This window comes from Strix uralensis, chromosome 9 (genome assembly GCF_047716275.1).
Source record: "Strix uralensis isolate ZFMK-TIS-50842 chromosome 9, bStrUra1, whole genome shotgun sequence".
Lineage (NCBI taxonomy): Eukaryota > Metazoa > Chordata > Aves > Strigiformes > Strigidae > Strix > Strix uralensis.
Window position 1 is genome coordinate 18853096 of NC_133980.1, and position 18914 is coordinate 18872009.

The window sequence follows — 18914 nt, forward strand, 5'->3', positions numbered from 1 at the left end:
ATTCTGCACATGGGTTCCAAATCCATAACAAAATCAGAAAGACATTTGTTTGAGATATTTATAGAGCATCTGTTTGACTAACCATCTGTGCTCCAACTGAAGTATACACATGGTCCAGACTGAATAAAAAACAATTCTATGGATTAAAATAGTAACTTTGACACTGTTACATCTAAAGATTTTACTGCTAGTGGCTTTGTTGACCTGTTTACATGTAAAGGTAAATTTTAAAACTGTAAAATCTGAAAGGCAGCATGAGGAAAGATTGTGACTGTCCACTTCAAAAAGGCTTTGAAGTTAAGGGATGCTGTTTGAATGCTGCATGCCTTTCAAAACTGCTGCTTGCTTAGGGTGTGGATTAAGCTAGCTGTCTTCCTCAGTTTCTGAGTAGTTTTCAGGTTTCTTTGCAAGTGTAAAGGTAAGAACATGCTGAAGTATTTTGCCATGTTTTCACTTGTCTCATATTTCTCTTTCAAAATGAGATTCATTCCTTTTTTTGTGGTTCATGGTGTTCAGTACAAATATTAGCAAAACATTAGAAAAGTAGTCGACTATAGCTTGGAGTTAATTGTACTGAGAAACGTCAGTGTATTCATTCAAGTTTGTTTCATTCATCAAGATTATCTTTTTCATGGATCAGTATGTTTCAGATGTTCAAAACGCTGAGATTAGGAATCACAATGAAAAGATGAAAAGCCCTAGTCTATAATAGGATTGATTCAATATATATATAAAATGATCACTTACTATTTATTGAAATTGCTCCTTAAGAATGATTATTGAACAGCAAGTTTTTGGAAGCTGGTTATGCTTGTTCAAGATAGTAGGAAGTTGAAGTTTCTGATATTGTTTCACAAGATTAATTTTCTTTAGTGATAACCTGGGGAATTCTTTAAATTACCTCTTCTTAGTTGATGTAGCACCATCTGCCACATCTGCAAAGAAGATAATTATTTTTAGGAGCAGCTGTGGTTTTTTGATTAAGTCTTGAGTCATCAAGGTCAGTATTTTTGAATTATTCATTGTAAGGAAATAGAAACAATTCGTTTGCATTTTGGCCAATAATAAAGGATGTACTGTTATTACAGTTAGGGCCATAAACCTCATAGCTATTTACTACAGTCCTCTAATTTCCAAGAAATTTGTTTGCATACTTTGTGAGATCATTTAGCTTTGTAGGAAAAAAGTATCAGTCATAATTTATGAATCAGAAAGACAGCACCTGGTGACAAATAAGTGACTGTGGAGACTCTTCTGTTAATGGAAATATTAAAGTGAAAATGGTGTACTTCTTAACACTGGGTAATGGGTCCAGGTTTCCAGCTTCAGTTTCAAAAGCTGAATTGTAAATCAGGATCTCTCACACCAAAGGAAAAATCCACAGATGAACAATCGTTTAACAGAGATTCCTTGTTATGCCTGTGGCCTTCCATGATAGCTCTAAATCAGATGAGCACATCTCAGTCAGATGAGCATTGTCCATCACATAATAAATAAGGGGAGCCAAGCAAAGGTGAGAATTGGGACCTGAAATCTTCAACAGCTTGCTTTATCTTGTAGCAAAAAGGCTCCAATCTGTGCCAGATGCCTTGAAAGACTAGTGCTTTATGTAAAGTCTTAATGTGAAGTAACGAGCTATCATTTGATGATGAGATGGCTACATCTCTGCAGCAGTTTCTTTCAGCTTCCTGCTGTTGAGGAACTAATGAGAACAGGCAGCTTCTCAAAGACAGAACAGTTTTTTCCCTGGGGAGTTAATGAAAAGTACATTTGTCTTACTGGCTTTGCTACAGAGCAAAGGTGGCAGAGCTGTATGGCCTGAGGAGGGTCTCTTAAGAAATCACATATGTGTTGAAAATTAAAGCTTAGAAAGAGGGCCCACAGGATAAAGAAAGAGAAGAGGAAACTGGTCTGTGAGATAAGATAATTGAAAAAGAGATGTTGAAAAGCCAAACCTATGTTCCATGTTGAAAGAAATACCTGTGAATCTGAAGGTATATAGACAGAACCTCGTACACTGCACCTCCTTGAGTTATGGCAGACTCAGGTTTGTGACATTGGATGCTCAACCTGAAGAAGCTCAACTAGATGCTCAATTTTGCATCAGTTAGTATGCACTGCTACATATCTACTTTGCTTGATACCTGGAGGTGTTCATGTAGCTGACCATCAATAGTGGCCAAGGTGTGCAGGTATATGTTTCTCTGTACTTCTTTAGAAATTGTGTATCCATAAACTCACTGAGAAAAAGCCTGTGGAGTCTAAAACTGTTTCCAAATGTAGCTCTCACAATTTAGCATTTCTTTGTTAAAATTATTCCATTTTTCAGTGACTGTGAACCCTGACTGCACAAACAGTGGGAACCTGGAGTTCATATCACTAGCACGATGCTAGACTTGAACTGCAATGCAGCATGAGAATAAGGCTTCTGCTCTACTGTTACAGCGCAGGAAATATCAACACAAAGACAAAAAAGAAGCACTGAAAGTGTTACAGATACTTGTAAATGTGTTGTCCCTTGTCCTTTGAAGCACAGTTGTTGATTTTACCTGTGTTTTGAGTAATCAGCTGGATATGAAATACAGCTCTGAGGAGTGAGATAGCTGACAAGAGAATTTAGATTTACCAGATTTCAGTAACAGCAAAGGCAGTTGTTGTTGCCTGCCTGAACCTCAGTCCAAGATGGACCCTTTTCTCATTCAAAACATTTAATGGCATTCTACATTTATTTCACTCATCACATACTTTTAACAAGCTTTTCTATATTTACAAATGAAAAGTGGGTTTATTTTGGAAAGAACAAAAATTTTAAATGATTAAGAAGATTTTACAAGTCTTCTTGCTTTCCACATGACTAGGAAGACAGCTTTACTTCTGTATGAAATACCTAATGTGCTACCCCTTACTGGAGTATCCTCCAGAGATAGCACAGATTTGTTAATATTCAAGAACATGACCCCTCAACTATATTTTCCAACTATGCTTTAATGTACTATTCTATTTGTACTGTTTAATTAAGGTCCAAAAAGGCCTTCAGTTAGTGGCCACACTATCATCTTTGTTGCTTTTAGACTCAGCAATGCTTTATGCACCAGAAATTCAGTTCCCTGCACACACAGTAACAGAGCAAATAGTCATTATCAGCATATCGACTCCCTGTATGGCAAAGCAGTGGCAAAGGTCAGTCTTCCTCTCAGTGAAGAACAGGAGAAAACAATGGGCCTTGTACTTCAACCTGCAGGTCAGACTTGATTTGTAGTTTACTGTTAGATTGCAGAAGTGATGCATCTTATAAAAAGAGGCAGTGCACAGCTTCTACTGGGAGTAGTGACTTGTACCTAGTACAGAGGTTGCATCTAAATGTGGACTTTTTGAGGAGGGTACTTAACTTCTACAATATTTGACCCTCTGAATATGAGGTTTTTATTTTTAATGAAGATATAAAACCAGAATGACTTTATATGTTTAATGTCCCTCATTCTGTTAAAGAACTTGGTATAAGCCTATAAAATGCTATTTTGCTCTGTCAAATGCCACAGAAATTACTGCTCAGAAATGTTACTGTTTGTCTATATAATCTGAGTAAAGGAGCAGAATTTTGTAAACAGCCAAAAGTCTCCCTTCTAGATGCAAATGATGCTGGTATCTTAGCAAATACTAATTGGTATCATACTTTTCAAGTGAAGTCAATTAAACTACCAGGCTCACTTGTGCATCTGTATCCAATCCTCCCATGCAATTCATAAAGCTTCCCCCCACTTAGCAAGTGCTAAGTTAATTTTATATTTTTCATTCACTCTTCTAATTCCAGCACATATAGGTTTTTTTTTAATAATTATGGAATATCATCACACACATCAGCAAAATTCTTATTGACAAAATTACTTATCTATGGGAGTGGATATATTCATAACTGCTCCTAGGCAGTATCAAGTGCAATATACATACACGAATTTTTGAGAGAAAGGTAGCCTTATTGATGTTTGACTGTGAATTTGGGCAAAAAGTGAAAGTAGTCTCCTATTAACATATTGGCTTAAGATCCAGTGAAGGTGACTTATGAAAATTCATTTTAGTTTTTAATTGAGCATACCAGAAAATTGCACATGGTCTGTTATCCCGTCGGAACTGATGAAGGGTTATTAGTTAAGCTGTGGTAACCTGGTAGCTTGTTATGGTCTATCACAACATGTTCCACATCTTCTCACAGAATGACTTGCAATAAATTAAAAGCACTCTAGAGACTCAGTTTGGGAAGCAGAACTTGATTGTGTAGTATACTCTTTCCCTAGTACATTTCTGGAGAAATAGCCCTTTAGCACTGTGTGGTCTTTAATTGCAATCACATCACGTCCGGAGAGAGAAGCTTCACTAAGCTTGGAACAATTTGATTATTATATGGAGGGAGATCTTACCAGACTGACCTGAACTATTCCAAAAGAAAAGGGTGAGGGGGTGGTACCAGCTGTGCATGCAAATAACTTGGCTGGGGGAGCTTGTTTTTATCATTTTGTATTTCACATCTGCACAGTCCCAAAGTAAATATAGTTCTGTTGTGTACAACTGACTCACAACAGAGCATGTACATGACTTACCTTTGCTCTAAGCCATCAAGCTATTCCACGTAGATCATGGAATTCAACCACTCCTGTTGTGCTTTCTACGTTTTAATCACTACCCTGTCTATGCAGGCAGGTAAAAATGCAGCAAACATTCCTTTGTCTACCAACCTGAAATAATGCAGCAATTATTTCATTTGATGCTCCACACTGCCTGCTTATGGAAACAAGCTATTACCACTTTTCACAGTGTCGTTCAAGACAGGCGGATATGATTATAGGCAGCTATATGCTATCCTCTAGTCGTCAAAAGACATCAGTCTGCTATTTTATGTCCAAAGTATGTAGCTCAGGAAACTCTTCCTAAAAAGGAAAATTAAGGTAATAAATAGACTAGTAACATCAGTAAGGAGAGTATAGATAGCTTCTTGTAATCTAAGTTAAGTTACATCTTTTTACTGAACTGTATTTTGGTATCATTTGAGCTATCTATGTAGCTGAGTCACTGGAAAGGTTTTTGGGGGTTTGTTTCTTATTTGTTCTTCAGCAACTTTGAATCTCCACTGATGCATGAAGTCCCAGAGCACCAAGGCAGCAGCACAGACAGTTCGGCAAGCAGTTTGGGAAGCTCTATCACAGCATGTAAGAAGGTAAATTCTAAGTTTATGTTATATTTAAAGGCAGATATAGCCCAGGTTATAGCTTTGCCTTTTAACTTTTGTCTTTATCGGGGAATAAAAAATTCAACTGATACATAAAAAAGAAAAGGACTGATACAGAAAAATAAATTGTGGGTGCTGTTATGGTATCTTGAAATTTTGTCTGCCTGGTCTATACTTGTCTGGTCCCAGAGTATATTTATTATACATATATGGGAGATAAACTCCTCCTGAACATTTCTATTTTTCCGCATTATCTGACAATATGAAATAAAAGCAGTGTATAGCGTGAATACCTTCAGGACTGCTCTTCAATAGGTGGTAAGTTTCTCGAACCCAGCCTGAAAGTCCAGAGCTTTTCTCTCAGGTCAATACAGTGGAGGGTCCTTCATGAAACAGCTTTTCTGCCTTTCCTAGTATCTGACTGAACAGGTTTCAGCAACCCAGCAGGTAGATTTGACCATTGCTGGTTTTGTTGCCTCAAAATGAATTTATGTGTAGTTATTTAATTTAGAGGATGTGCAGGGGAAAAAAAGCGGTGCCTCTGTGTCTATGTCATTAGGAAAAGTCAGGTATGACTGAGATTATTTTATGCATGTAGGTGATTTCAGTACAACTGAGAATACACAGGTGAAGACCATGGATGCTTCCTTTTATTCCTCCTCCCCAGGGCCAGATTATGGCAGTACAGTCTGAGGGAAGGGGGCACTACCAAAGACCTATTGAGGAGGGCAGGCCATCTTTCATCTCTCATTTTGCAATAACCCTCAGAGCTCTACTGTCTCCCACAGGCATAATTCTAGAGCTGATAAGAAAGCATTTGTTCTAACACAGAAATGTTATAAAACTTCACAGTTCATTTAGTTTTCCCATAATTCTTACTTTTTTTTCTTTTCCTTCCACTACTAATAATAATGCTTTCCTTCTGTGGTTTGGGTTTTTTTTTCAAATTAACAACAATATATATTTATATATGTAAGCAGAGAGAAAGATAAAACATGTAGAAGATAAAGATCTATTTTCCACATCCTGAAAACCACACTGTAGGTGTGTGGGTGAGCATTGTCTGTCTACAGAAATTTTGTTAAAGGTAAAATCATTGATATAAAAAAGAACTCAACAGACTGATGTGTATGCTCAGACTGGTCTTCTCCAGCCCACCCCAACATGGCTAAAAGACAAAGTGTCAGTATTTCATTTGATCAAAGGGTTTGTTTATTTGTAAAATACCTGATTTTTAAAAAAAAGTTGCTGACTGTAACTGAAATCTTCATCGAGGTAGAAACAGGCAGAAAATCCCTTGTGTGGGAGAACATCTTCGATTTTCATTTAATCTCAGAGTTGTCTATTTTATGTAAGACTGAAGGACGGTGGCACAGCACTGAGAAGTGCCACCACTGTGTTTACAAATGCTCCCAGCTTAGGCACCTTCAGAAGCGCCACTCTCTTTTTAAGGCTAGCCTTTATCACATGATTTAGAGCTGCTTCACCTGCCTGATCCCTTACATTTGAACTTTTCATTGTAACACAAGTCGATTTTATGATTGTCAGCACACTAAAAGAAGTGATTCACTTCTGCCAACACCTCTGACAAACAACAGGATATTTTGGGCTTCTTTACAGCATTGTCATAGAATCTGTTACATTCTTTTTTTGTGTGGAAAAGGATAAAAAATTACACAATCTAGGCCATTGCCTTCTCTTTTAGCCTCTGTTAGTTACAGTGGTTTTTATGTTAGATGTGTAATTGGTGGTGGAGCGAAACACTATCGGTTCCTGCTGCAAGAGAACAGTTTAAACAGTTGACTAGCATGTTTGAATAATTGTATTTGGCATGAATGGCTCCTGTCAGGAACCATATGAGATGTGGCCTCTTACTACACAGATCATTCTGAACAAATGCAGAAGATGTGGCCCTTGATATCTCATCTTATTCTGTATGTCCCACTTTCATATCTTTTTTGATGAGTAGTAATTAACCAAAGCAATTAAGATGATCAGCCACGAAGACGCAGATGTTTCATTTGTGGAGCAGAGCCTTTTTAATGTTGTCTCGGTTATAGATATTTACTGTATTTTAATCTCTTATGATCTAAATCAGGGAGCAGGAAGCTGTTACACTAAACTCGTATGCAATATTTTCCTCTGGGAAAGAGTGACTTTTCTAATCTACACTCTGCTAGAGGCTGATTTAGTTCATTGATTCACAACAGACTGAGTAATGCTGATGGCTGAGTCTCTAGATGAGAGTGGAAAACTTTTTTTTTAGAACCATGAATTACTGCTGATTTCACATTTAGTGCATGATGCAAATTCATCCTGAATTATTTTCTGAGTGTGATGATCCTGCTCTGAACCAGATATACAGCAGTATAGTGTGTGCAGCTGTTACACATAAGTATGGTCAATGAATCAAGATCTGCTTTCAATTGTACCTCTGCAAATCAGAAGCAACCTCATTGAATTCAGCAAAATTGCTAACTATGTATGTCAGTGGGATTGGCCCAGAACTTGTCTCAATTAGATAAGAATGAGGAGAAGTACAAGATAGGAGGAGGAAATTTTGGCAAATGATACCATTTGCCTTAAAAGTGCAGGCTATATAAAAGAAGGATGCTGACTGACAGCTGAAGTAGTATAGGTTTAGGTTTCTTATCCTTGGTACAGACCAGCTCAGTATATTTTGAAAATATGCCTAAATGCAAAAATGGAAATCAGAATGTACTGGTAGAGTTCCATCTCTGAGGAATACCGGTTCTCACATTGCATTTGATTAATCAGCAATTAATTAGCCCTGTTAATTTAGGCCAGCTTCTTCAAGCTTATACTCTTTTGATAATCTCAGTCATACATTATTTTACTATAAGGACTTCAGTATATTCCTTTAAAAACATGAATATCCCAGCAAGTTTTAATACATATGCAAAGTCCCACTTTATATAAACACCTAGTTAACAGGGAGAATTACCACAATAGCGAGATGCTGTAAGAAGTATTACATTCACTTTTACTGTATGTTTGTCTTTGACCATGATAATATTGCTGTCTCTTACCAAAGAAATATGCCCAGAAGTTCACATGGCTTCTTTATAAGCATTGTTGCATAGAAGGTGTGTGTAACCCTACTGTGATCAGCATTTCAGGGTGGCCAAAATTATCCTTCCTCCAAAGAAGTACTAATGGGAGGGTTCTGAGCAATAACATGTCTGTAGTGGTCCTAACGCAGAAACTTGTGTGTCATAAGGTAGAGTTTACCCCTTCATTCCTGCCACCACTTACTCAAATGTCACTTTCTGTCTCCTGAACACCATTCAGATATGTGTAAAACCAGACCATATGCAAGGAGACCTCTCCCACGTGTTCCCATGTGCCTCCCTTTCTCACAGCATTGTCTTTTTGGAGTAGTTTCCACAGGCTTTCCAGACAACTTTGGGCCAACCTGTATTCGTTAGATTGCTGACCTCTGCCAGCTTCTGCTGTGTGGACTCAAGTATACCTGTTTTTTTCTCACCTGTCGTCTTCAAATCAAAGTTGTTGCAAATTATTTTCTCCAACCTCCAGCAGTAAAAAAGTTATATCTATTGCACCCTTCTTCACATTTCTGGCTGCATTCTCAAGTGTATGTGGAGAACTACTTATGCACACATGAAAGCAGAATCTGGCTCAGGGAAAACATCATCCTACTAATATTGTTCATCTCCTTGAAGTTACTTAAAAACCACATACTGTCCAAAACTTCCATGTAATAATTTCTACCCTTGACTTCAAAGTCTATTATGAAAAGCTGCATACAAAAATTAAATGTACTATAAAGCCTTGCAACTTATAAACCAGTGACCCAAGCCTGGCAACTATGACCTGGCCTGACTGAAACATTTGTTCAGGAGAGTTATTTCTTCTGTCGATGCTTTACCAGTATTTACTTCCTGATAAAAACATGTTCTGAAAGAAAGATAGAACTACCAAGGGTCATTTAACATCCCACAGGATGAAGTTTGGACTGTCCAGCTCATTTCATGGGTTTATCATCTACACTATACATCTGCTATGATCTAGCTGTTCTGAAATGTTGGGTGTGCACACCAAGCCCTTAGGAGACAAAGAAGAGTAGTACCAAGGATTTCTGAAGCTTGTTTCTGTATGATAGTTTCTGCCTATTCCAGTTTCTAAGAAACCGTCTGAGATTTAAGGAAAAAAGATCTAAAGTGTTTAAGGCTGAAGACAAATTCACTGTGATTTTTAAGGAAATGAAACAAGACTGCTTGTTACAGCAAAAGTTATTTGAGCTAAAAAGAATCATTTCCTATGTATGCAAAATTATGTCTTAACAGATAATTAGAACTTCAACCCTTGAGGATGAGAAGTTCTAGAATCAGATGAAATCTGAAATCTTATATATGTAGATATATACATGTGTGTGCACATATGTATATGTTCAATTCTCTAGGTCTTCATAAAAGCCTCAGAGGATGGTAATTTTTGGAAAAGAGGAAAAAAACTTCTTGATTCTAGATTTCACCAACCAGTTTATAATAGTTCAGTATTTCCACATTTGAAAATACTTCTTAAAAAAAAGAGAGTTTATAACACTAACAGGAAATTGTTTCTTTGGGATATGAAATATATTATTTTCCCCATCTAGTCTCAGAGTTAGTTATGGTGGCAGAAATCTTTTTGCACTGACACAGGAGGTTATAAAATTTATTGAGTGCAGAGTCATTCAACTGGTAAACAAGATTAGCTAGCAGCCCCCGAGAAGAGGCTAGTATGATGTGAAGCATTCATGAGCCTTTGTCATTCTCAGAACAAAGTCTCTGGGCACAGTGCTTTTACTGAGTATTTTGTGAACCCTAAATTTGTATTCAGAAGCTCTTTGGAAAAAATCCCAAATCAGGGCTGGAGTACTAAGAAACAACCACCAGAGAGGTGCAAAGCCTTTGTGGAAGGCACTGAAGAAGGGCACTGAAGCAGGCCAAGCTTATGGACTGTGGTGTTCCCCATTACCTCCTCATCCATCTTCTGCTGACTTTTATTCAGAAATCAGTGTAGAATAATACAGGGACTGCAGTATTAACTATCTAACTGGCTTTCTGCCAGAAAGATAAACATTAGAGTGGGTGTTAGTCTGTGGGTGGTAATAAGCTTAATTCTGGATTGCCCCTGAGTATTAGAAAATTGTGTCAACTGGTCAGATTAGCTTTCCACTGTCATTCATCTTGCCTGAAAAATGAAGAGGCCTCACAAGTTCTTCTCATTTTTCTTCCTAAGAAAAGGATCTAGGCTTATGGATCAAGTGTTCCTGAAGTATGACAAAGGTCTGTCAATGCAAAATATGCAATAAGGTAAAGGAAAGTACTGTGGATAGATTTTTTTTCCAGGTAAAGCAACAGATTTATATTTAAAAATATCATTATTAAAATAAAAGGTTAAAAGTCTATTTCCACGTAATGCAAAAATTGTAAGAAATACAGATGAGATATACATCCATTTCAGAAACGTACTTCTTAACATTGCTGCCTAGGGGAAGACAATAAGCCATATAAAATGTTCTATAAGTGGCATCATTGTTGCAGCTATTCTTTTCCTGCTGTTACCTAGTTTTAAAAATACTAAGGGTCTCTCTTTTTCGTGGAAGAATATTAGTACAGAGGCAGCAAGTAAGGAATTCAGTTCAATCTAAGCATCAGACTTGCAAATCTGGCTTTGCAATTTTGGTTTTGTTTGAGCAAAGCTTGTGGCATAAACTGTAGGACTGAGTCAACACAGAGATTAAACACAAAGTTCTGGTCTCAGGGTACTGACTGAGCTCAGTACTCATTACAGCAGGTCTTAAGTACTTTAGCTTCTCAGAAAGCAGAAAAATGTGTTTAAGAAGAAAGAGTTTCTAGCCTAGGCATTCCCAGAAATGAGGCTGCTGGCAGAATGAATAGTACTGATCTATTGTGGAGAGAGATACAGTAAATCATAAAGGCTGCAAGTTTGTGCACTTTGTATAATTAAATAATTAGTTTTCCCAACATCTATGTTTATCACTTTAACACAGAACAAAACCCCTAGCAGTATTTTCCAATAAAAATGCTGGGTTTAGGCATCGCCTTCAAGTATCTCCAAGGGCTTTCAGTTCTGAAAGAAAACAGGCTGATATTTTAGGGTTTATATAAATTACTTGATTTAAGGTATATTAACTGGACAGATCCAAAAGGAACAGTCTTTCCCCTCCCAAAATTTTGTAGGCAAGATTTCCTTTGTTTACGATAGAGTTCAGACCCCCAAAGCACAGTAGGACTGAGTAAATCTTTTAATTATTTTAACTATTTTTAACTATTTTAACAGATTCTCTGCAGTAACAGTCTGCTAGAATCAACAGACTACTGGCTGCAGAATCAGAGGACACCATGCCAAATTGGCTTTCTGGAAGACAAGTCAGAAAGCAACTGTGCCTCAGTAAGTACTCACTGTAATCTCCTCTGGGGACAGGTCCCTTGAGAGTTATTTGGGTAGGGTGTGGGGCCAACCTCAGTACATGTTTTAAAAAAGCCAGTGACTAACTGAAATTATAGCAATCTATGTACAGTTTCTGTAATTTCCAGCTTTCTGTTAAAAGCAACCATACAAACCAAAAATGCATACAGATTTCTATACAGAGGACATTAGTAAAGATTACTGCAGAGGTTTCCCCACATTTGGCTTTCAGACTTTGTGGCCCTCCGTATTTTTTTATGCTCATCATCTGCAACTGACAAGAAAGAAAAATAAGCCAAAGAGAAAATTATTCCAAACCGTAACTTGTTAAGTGGCAGGTTGGAAAGAGCAGATGTTTAAAAGGCTGCTCAACGTTCTTGAAGGCATAGATACACAATTAAGGAGAAAACTCTTTCCATATTAGATGAGGAGAAGCTGCCAAAGAACTCAAACAGAATTATTTTACATTTGAAATGAAATTTAAATCTCACTATTGTGGGTTATAATGTAATTAAGAACAGCTTTTGGTTAAGAGCGTACATGAAAAAATAGAAGTTGTTACGTTGCTTTACACACAATCTGCATGAAACTGGATAGAAGTACACTGCTATGACTGTAATAATTTTTCATTTGGTGAAGGACTCAGGAGTGCAGATCCTTGCTTGGAATCCCATTTGATTGTTACTCCCTGGCTCCAGTGAGCAAGCAAGGGCTTTAGAAAAGAGCAGTTTATCTCAGGTGAAAGTTTTCCAGCACTTCTTGTGCTGCACACAACTTAAAGACCAGCTGAAGGCTCTCATGGAGTCTCCTGGGATTCCCTCAAGGACATGGACATTTCAGCTTTAGCTGATGAACCCAGACACCTGCTGTCAAGACACTGAATCTCCATCCCATGGTGGTGATGACTGGAGGCTTTGTGTCTTGCCTGGGGGGGATGCAGCATGCTTGAGAACAGCAGGAGTGATACACAGTGCAATTACAGCAGTCAACGTTAGGAATATGCTCAAAGGTTATAGGGCTCAATTCACTGTCATGCTGTCCACTGGACTACCAGTTTCCATGAGGCAGAGTGAGAAAAATACACAACCTAAACAGAGTGTGCTAGTAAGCAACCATACAAGGTATAAGGTGAGAAACTAAAGACTCCCGTGTCTATTTTAGATGATGATGGGTGAAACAAGGAAGGGGACTTTATAGAGTAATGCTCACTGGTAGTAATTTCCTGGACTCCCAAAATTAGACAGACAGCAGTTTCCTGTTCTTTGAGCATTCTGCATGTATTCTCCTAAGCAAAAAGACCCAGTATAGCTGCTTGATACACACTTTTCCTCTTGAAAGCACAGCTCTGGTTTTATCTAGCACCAGTCAGTCACCTTGTAAGGAAAATAAGCATTACTCTTACCAGAAATACTGAAATGACTTTTCATTACAATCCCAAAAGGAGATTCTTAGATAAGGGGTTTCAACAACTCACAGACTCAAATCTCACATGTGCTGAATACCCACAGTTTTCCCTGGCACAGTCATGCAAGGTGGTAATTTTCTTTTAATCCCCTCTTTGTCAAAGAAAAGACAAACAAGACAAAGCTCTTTCCTAAAGAAAACAGCTTGTGTTGCTACAGTGTGATGGCATAGTTCTGCTTGTAGGCAGAGGGTGGGCAAAGATGCTCTGGTGAAGCTTCCAGGATACAGAACTGCCCCACAGTTCCTAATGCCAACCTAAACTACAAGACCCTGACTGACCCCCTTTTTACATGGGAGGAATATTAGGATATGCTTTGAAACAAGGTCTGCCAAGTCCTCCCAATGCCTACTCCCTGCATAGTGTGCATATAGGACAGTCAGCCTTCCCTCTACAGCCTTCTGAACACAGTGTCAACTCTACACACACAGAAATTTTCACAATTTTCAAAGCAAAATGTTAGTACCTTGATGGTTCTGCAATTTACAGTTATCACTATAGAAGAAAACATTACATTGAAAGAATTTTGTATTAATGAGATTGAAGTGGAATGTACAATAACATATTGAGTGAAATTCAAATATCATACGCAGCATTAATTTAAAAGCTAAGTTAAATATTATTTTGGAATAGCGCTGTTCACATCAAGAGAAAAGGTATTTGGTGGCCTGGAAGCTTAGTTCTTGATCTGTCCCTGGAAGTTATGCTTTTGAGTTACTGTTAAAATACTCATAAACTGTTATGAGCTGAACTGAAGTTTTGTTCATATTCCTGGTTAATTTATTCTGAGTGGTAGTACAGTACAGAATTTTAATTTGGGTGCCTAAAAAGTTACACAACTAATGTAAGTACAAGCAGTAAACTAGAAAACTTTGATGATAATCATCAAACCTGATATGTGGATCAGAGTGTAAGCACATAGATTTTTTTTTTTTTTCTTCAGAATTTCTCTCCCCACCTTAGATACATGGGTGGTTCATTTGGCTGTGCACAGTCCCAGGGAACAGGGAATACTTAACCACTGTGCAAGGATTAAGCATTAGTTCAGTATCATACTCGGAACCTGCAAAGCATTTCATTCCAAGTCCTTTCCACTGACTGACACTAAATGAGCAGAAGCTGCAGGAATGAGGGAGGAAGAAGGATATGAACATGGAATAGCTTCCCCAGCTTCTCAATTAGCAAGCAAATCAGACTGCCCTTAGCAGAAAATATGTTTTATCTTCTCTTTCATGCAGAAGATTTTATAAATTGCTGTTGCCAATGGTGCCAGAGATGTTTGAATCAAACTCCCTCTGAAAGTTGTCATTTTGTTTGCAGAAGGAAAAAGAAATCTCAAATGTTCTGTATCAGTAACGGTTGCTTTTCCCAAAGATAGCTGGTAATAATTTTAGCTATAGTGTTCAGTTTTCATTTACAAGAGTTCATGTTTAGTTGTAAGGGGTCTAATCTTACTGTAACTATAAATGCAACAAGACCATATGAACATCGTTTTCATAAATGTTATATTCATTATTTCCCATTACAGATTAGCACAGTTAGTACTGTAAAAGTAAAAGTAAAAATAGACTCACGGCTGTCCTACATATGCTCACCAAGTATACTAACATTGATTTATTAAAACACTAAACATTTAACTCTGTTATAGCAGACTACTTTTTAACAAGATAATTTTTTTAAACAGAACAGGCATTTTGGTACATGTAATAATCCATTCAGTTCTGAAAATGTAGCCATTATGATATGAAAATAATAAATTATGTTAGAACAGTATTTCATATTTGCTTAAGGTGGAAATCTTCTCCTGAGCTCTGAAAATTGTTATTTCAAATTATGGTACCCCACCATAAATAGAAGAAATGCTCATGTGTCCATATTTAATCTGATGTTTCTGGTCATCAGCAAGGATGAACAATAGAAATCACAGGGAGAAGTAAGACGAGATGTGGTGTCTGTTCTCCATTTTTATGCCAATTTAGTGGCATGTTGGTCAATTGTCTATGAAAAAAAGTGTTATATGTGTAATGAGTATGATGTGAACAGAGTTCAAAAGATGTCTTGTTCTAACTTTCCTTTTCTACTTTCTGTACAAACTATTTTTGTCCAATTCTCTGTGTTTATGTTTAGGAAATCAGACTAGATACACTGGGATTGAGTCCAGGGCATGGGGCTAACTGTCTTAGGTTATTAGGGCTTTCTAGGGAGACTTCCCACAGAGGCTAGTCAGGAGGGGGCAGCTGAGATTTCTGTGTGCTTGAAGTGAAGGCACAGTGGGAGATAGTGAAGGTAAATCCTAGGTAGTAGCACTGTTTGTTTTCATTTCTATATTGGAATAAAACATCCTACCAGCTCTCTTTAAAACATCCCTGTATTGAAGTGTGCTACCCTCCTTATTTCAGATGACCCTATCTGATTTTGCCATGCTGTCTCCTTAAAAAGATTAAACTCACTCAAAGAACTTCTTCTACACTGATATTATGAGTGACTTTTTCCTCTTCAGAGAATATTTGAGTAATTGCTAAACATTAAATTTAGTTCAATTAACAATGATACTGTTTAGCAGGAGTTTACTGCTGCTGATTAGAATACATAGTTTCATGCTAATATCATAATTAGGTAGTATAAATTTTAAAGGTAGTTTAATTATGGAAGTTTTGTTTTATTTATTTCGACTGAATGAGAACTTAATCAAAATCCACCTAAGAATAAAATGTATGGATTCATGAGACATAATCATTCATAAGCTGCACATATTGACTTATAAATACAATTAAAATATCTGTAATGCGACATTCTTATTACCCCATGGAGACACCTCATGAAATAAATGTAGTTTCAAATAAATATATATAACTTTGTCCACTCCGTTATTGCCAACTATCTTTCTCTGGACCTACATCAAATGTTCCCTGCTTTGGACATGCTTTTAAGCAAACCTTATTTGAAAAGAAAAATCTGATAGATACTTTGTCCCTAATTTCCCTCCAAAGATCTATATTATTTAATTACCAATGCTGAACATTTGTGGTTGGCTTATGTTAGTACAAGTTAAGAAATTTAAATTCTTCCTTAATTAGATGATTTATAGTTTCTTCTAGCATTGGACTCCTAAAGTGCAAAGTCTTAATCTTGCACACAGAAAAGTCACTTATGATTCTCTTAGCAGTTCCTAAGATTTGACCTTTTTCTTTTCAATGCCTGTGCAGTAAGCATCAGCATGATGAAGGCGGTATTGCCATGCTGCTAAAGATGTATCTTAATTGTCTTTTAGGAATTCTTAATGAAAAGAGTTATTTAGAAAAAAGTAGGATACAAAACAAAATATGGTATTATAGTCCTGCAAGACATTTGGCATTCATTTACCTCAAGATGCATAAATCATAGCAGTGAATTTTCCAGAAATTCTCTGGACTTTCAAACTCTAGAGCAGTAACAGATAGAAAAGTCGTTAGAAATTACATTTACACTGAAACAAAGATTTTCTCTCAAAATGTATCCAGACTCCAATGGTCTCCCCACAAAATGTGACATCATGCCCTCTCCATCCTCACAGGAACATCTCGTCCCAACATATAGGCTGGGAAGCAGGCCTTCCCACCCCACACAGCCTAACAAGGAATTGCACTTGAGAACCACTGTCTAGGAAAATACACCCTTCCTTTGCCAAGCAGTGTGCCTCCATGTGAGAGGTAATGGGATTTCCAGACTTTGGCAGAAATTCTGCAAACTTTTTGTCAAGTATCCTGTAGAAGTAGGAACACAAACTTTACACCATTAAATGGCAGCGATAGATATGAAAGATGGAAAATCTCTGCTTTTCAATTAAAACACAGCAATAAAAACCAGTGCTCATTTCTTAATTTAGCATAACAAGATACCACTTCTTAAAGAATTAGGATGTGTCAAGGCCTCTAAAGTTTATTTTAAAATCATTTTATGCCTTCTTATATCGGAAAAAAAAATCTGGCTTTGCAGGCAGATGGGCGGGAGAACAGTTTCAATAAAGGGTTTAAAGATTTGAAACATTCTTGAAATAGTCCAGCAACTTTTCTGCTTGCAAGTAAGTACTCCTACTCTGTAACAACATAAATGCTCACACCAGAATACTCCATACAACTATGCATATAATGTAGGCTATATGCATAGACATACACAGTTGTATATTGGGTAGACTCAGCCTAAGGGAGCAGCAGGAACACATGGCCAGAGTGAAGGGAAAGGGGAGGGATGGCAACCCAAACTTTGGTCAAATTCAGTCTTGTTAAAGTACCCTCTCATTTAACCGTTGGCTGCTTTTGTCTGAGCCTATGCCATTTGCATATGCTATGCCATTTCTCCAACTGGTCTGATGAGTGCTGGTGGTAGCACAAAGGAGAGTTGGAGGACAACATGACTAGGGAAGTGCGGATGGTGGAGACAGTAACGAGCAACTGGGTGGGCTTATGACACGTGGAAGAACCCTAATCCATCTGCAGCACAGGAGGAGGAAGCATTTCAGCTTGGGGTTGTTAGCTGGTTTAGTTGAGTACAGGAGAACATACCCTGTCTAGGAGACTGACATTAGCATCTCAAGGAAAGGAAGCAATGCTTCTGTTAGTGAAGGGTGGCAAGGCTGTTGCCCTGGTGAAAAACAGATTGTTAAGAAAGCAGACAGGTGATATAATTATGGATCATGTTGTCTATGATCTCTCTGTTTACTAAGATAATGAAGAATGTCATTTTGCCATCATAACAGCTGGATTTTCAGAATTGGCTACTTACCTTGCTACTGCATATCTTCACTGTCCAAAGCAGGTACCTAAGCATTGTTGATTTCATTGCAGTCTAGCCATCAAGCTTTTAAACAGATTCAGGAGGAGATTAAGGATGCCATTACGCACTAATTTGAGCTGGTCAGACCAGGACTTCTATGGTCTCACCTCCTCCCCCAGCCCCTACTTAATCTTTGATACTGCCCTGGCATTTGTACAAACATACAGCAAGTTGGTTCAGAGAGAAAAGTAACTATGAAATCAAGAAATCAGTTTTTCTGGCCAATTCTTCCTTGAATCATCTCACCGTATTGTCAGACAAATGCCAATGCTCACTCAAATGATGGAACAAAAACATCCAGGAAACAGCTCCCACAACTTAATTCAAACTGAATGATAACATATGCAGAAAGGGAAAATCCTTGGCATTTGGTATTTTGAGGGAAAAAAAGAGAGCAGCTTTCAGTTGAATTAAAGTAGATTATGAGTGGTTTTCATTCATTTCTTCACCCGAGTCTTTTTAAAGATTTGATACTACATATCTTTAGATGTTTAGGTACAATTATACAGATTTATATTTTACATCAGTCTTTGATACTAGAATTATTTCCAGGTAATTTGCTAACAATAGTGTGGTCTCTGGGTCAGGGTGTTGAAATCTAAGCACTAGAACATTTTGTATCTCTTAATCAGGGCCGCTACTTCCAGTATATTTTCCAGAGTCTCCAAAGAATGAAAGCATGCCCTTACTGAAGGACTGAAGGGTGGAGATCTAGTCTTACAGGAGTTCAGAAAGGAGGATGTTTCTTCCCAGGATTGGTAGTAGTCAACAAGACTCTTTATACAGCCAAGTATGGAAGTGCAATCTTGAATCCCAAATGAGGGGGTTTTTTGGGTTTTTTTAATCAAAACCATATTTGTGTTCCTGAATAGTGACCATATATAGCCGAAACAACTGTTTTACGTGATTTACGTTTCCTAGTAAACATAGCAAAGCCCTATTTGCTGCATAAAATAGACA

At 37.5% G+C, this 18914-nt stretch overlaps 1 protein-coding gene across 3 annotated transcripts in view; it reads left to right on the forward strand.

The window, feature by feature from the left end:
- SPHKAP (SPHK1 interactor, AKAP domain containing) overlaps window positions 1–18914 on the forward strand; it is a 74732-nt gene that overhangs the window by 15128 nt on the left and 40690 nt on the right. For all 3 annotated transcript variants that reach the window (XM_074877640.1, XM_074877639.1, XM_074877641.1), the window contains exons 2-3: window positions 5107–5209; window positions 11552–11662. In XM_074877640.1, coding sequence (XP_074733741.1) covers window positions 5126–5209; window positions 11552–11662 — 195 coding nt within the window. In that variant the 5' untranslated portion in view covers window positions 5107–5125. The remainder of the gene's footprint in view (window positions 1–5106; window positions 5210–11551; window positions 11663–18914) is intronic.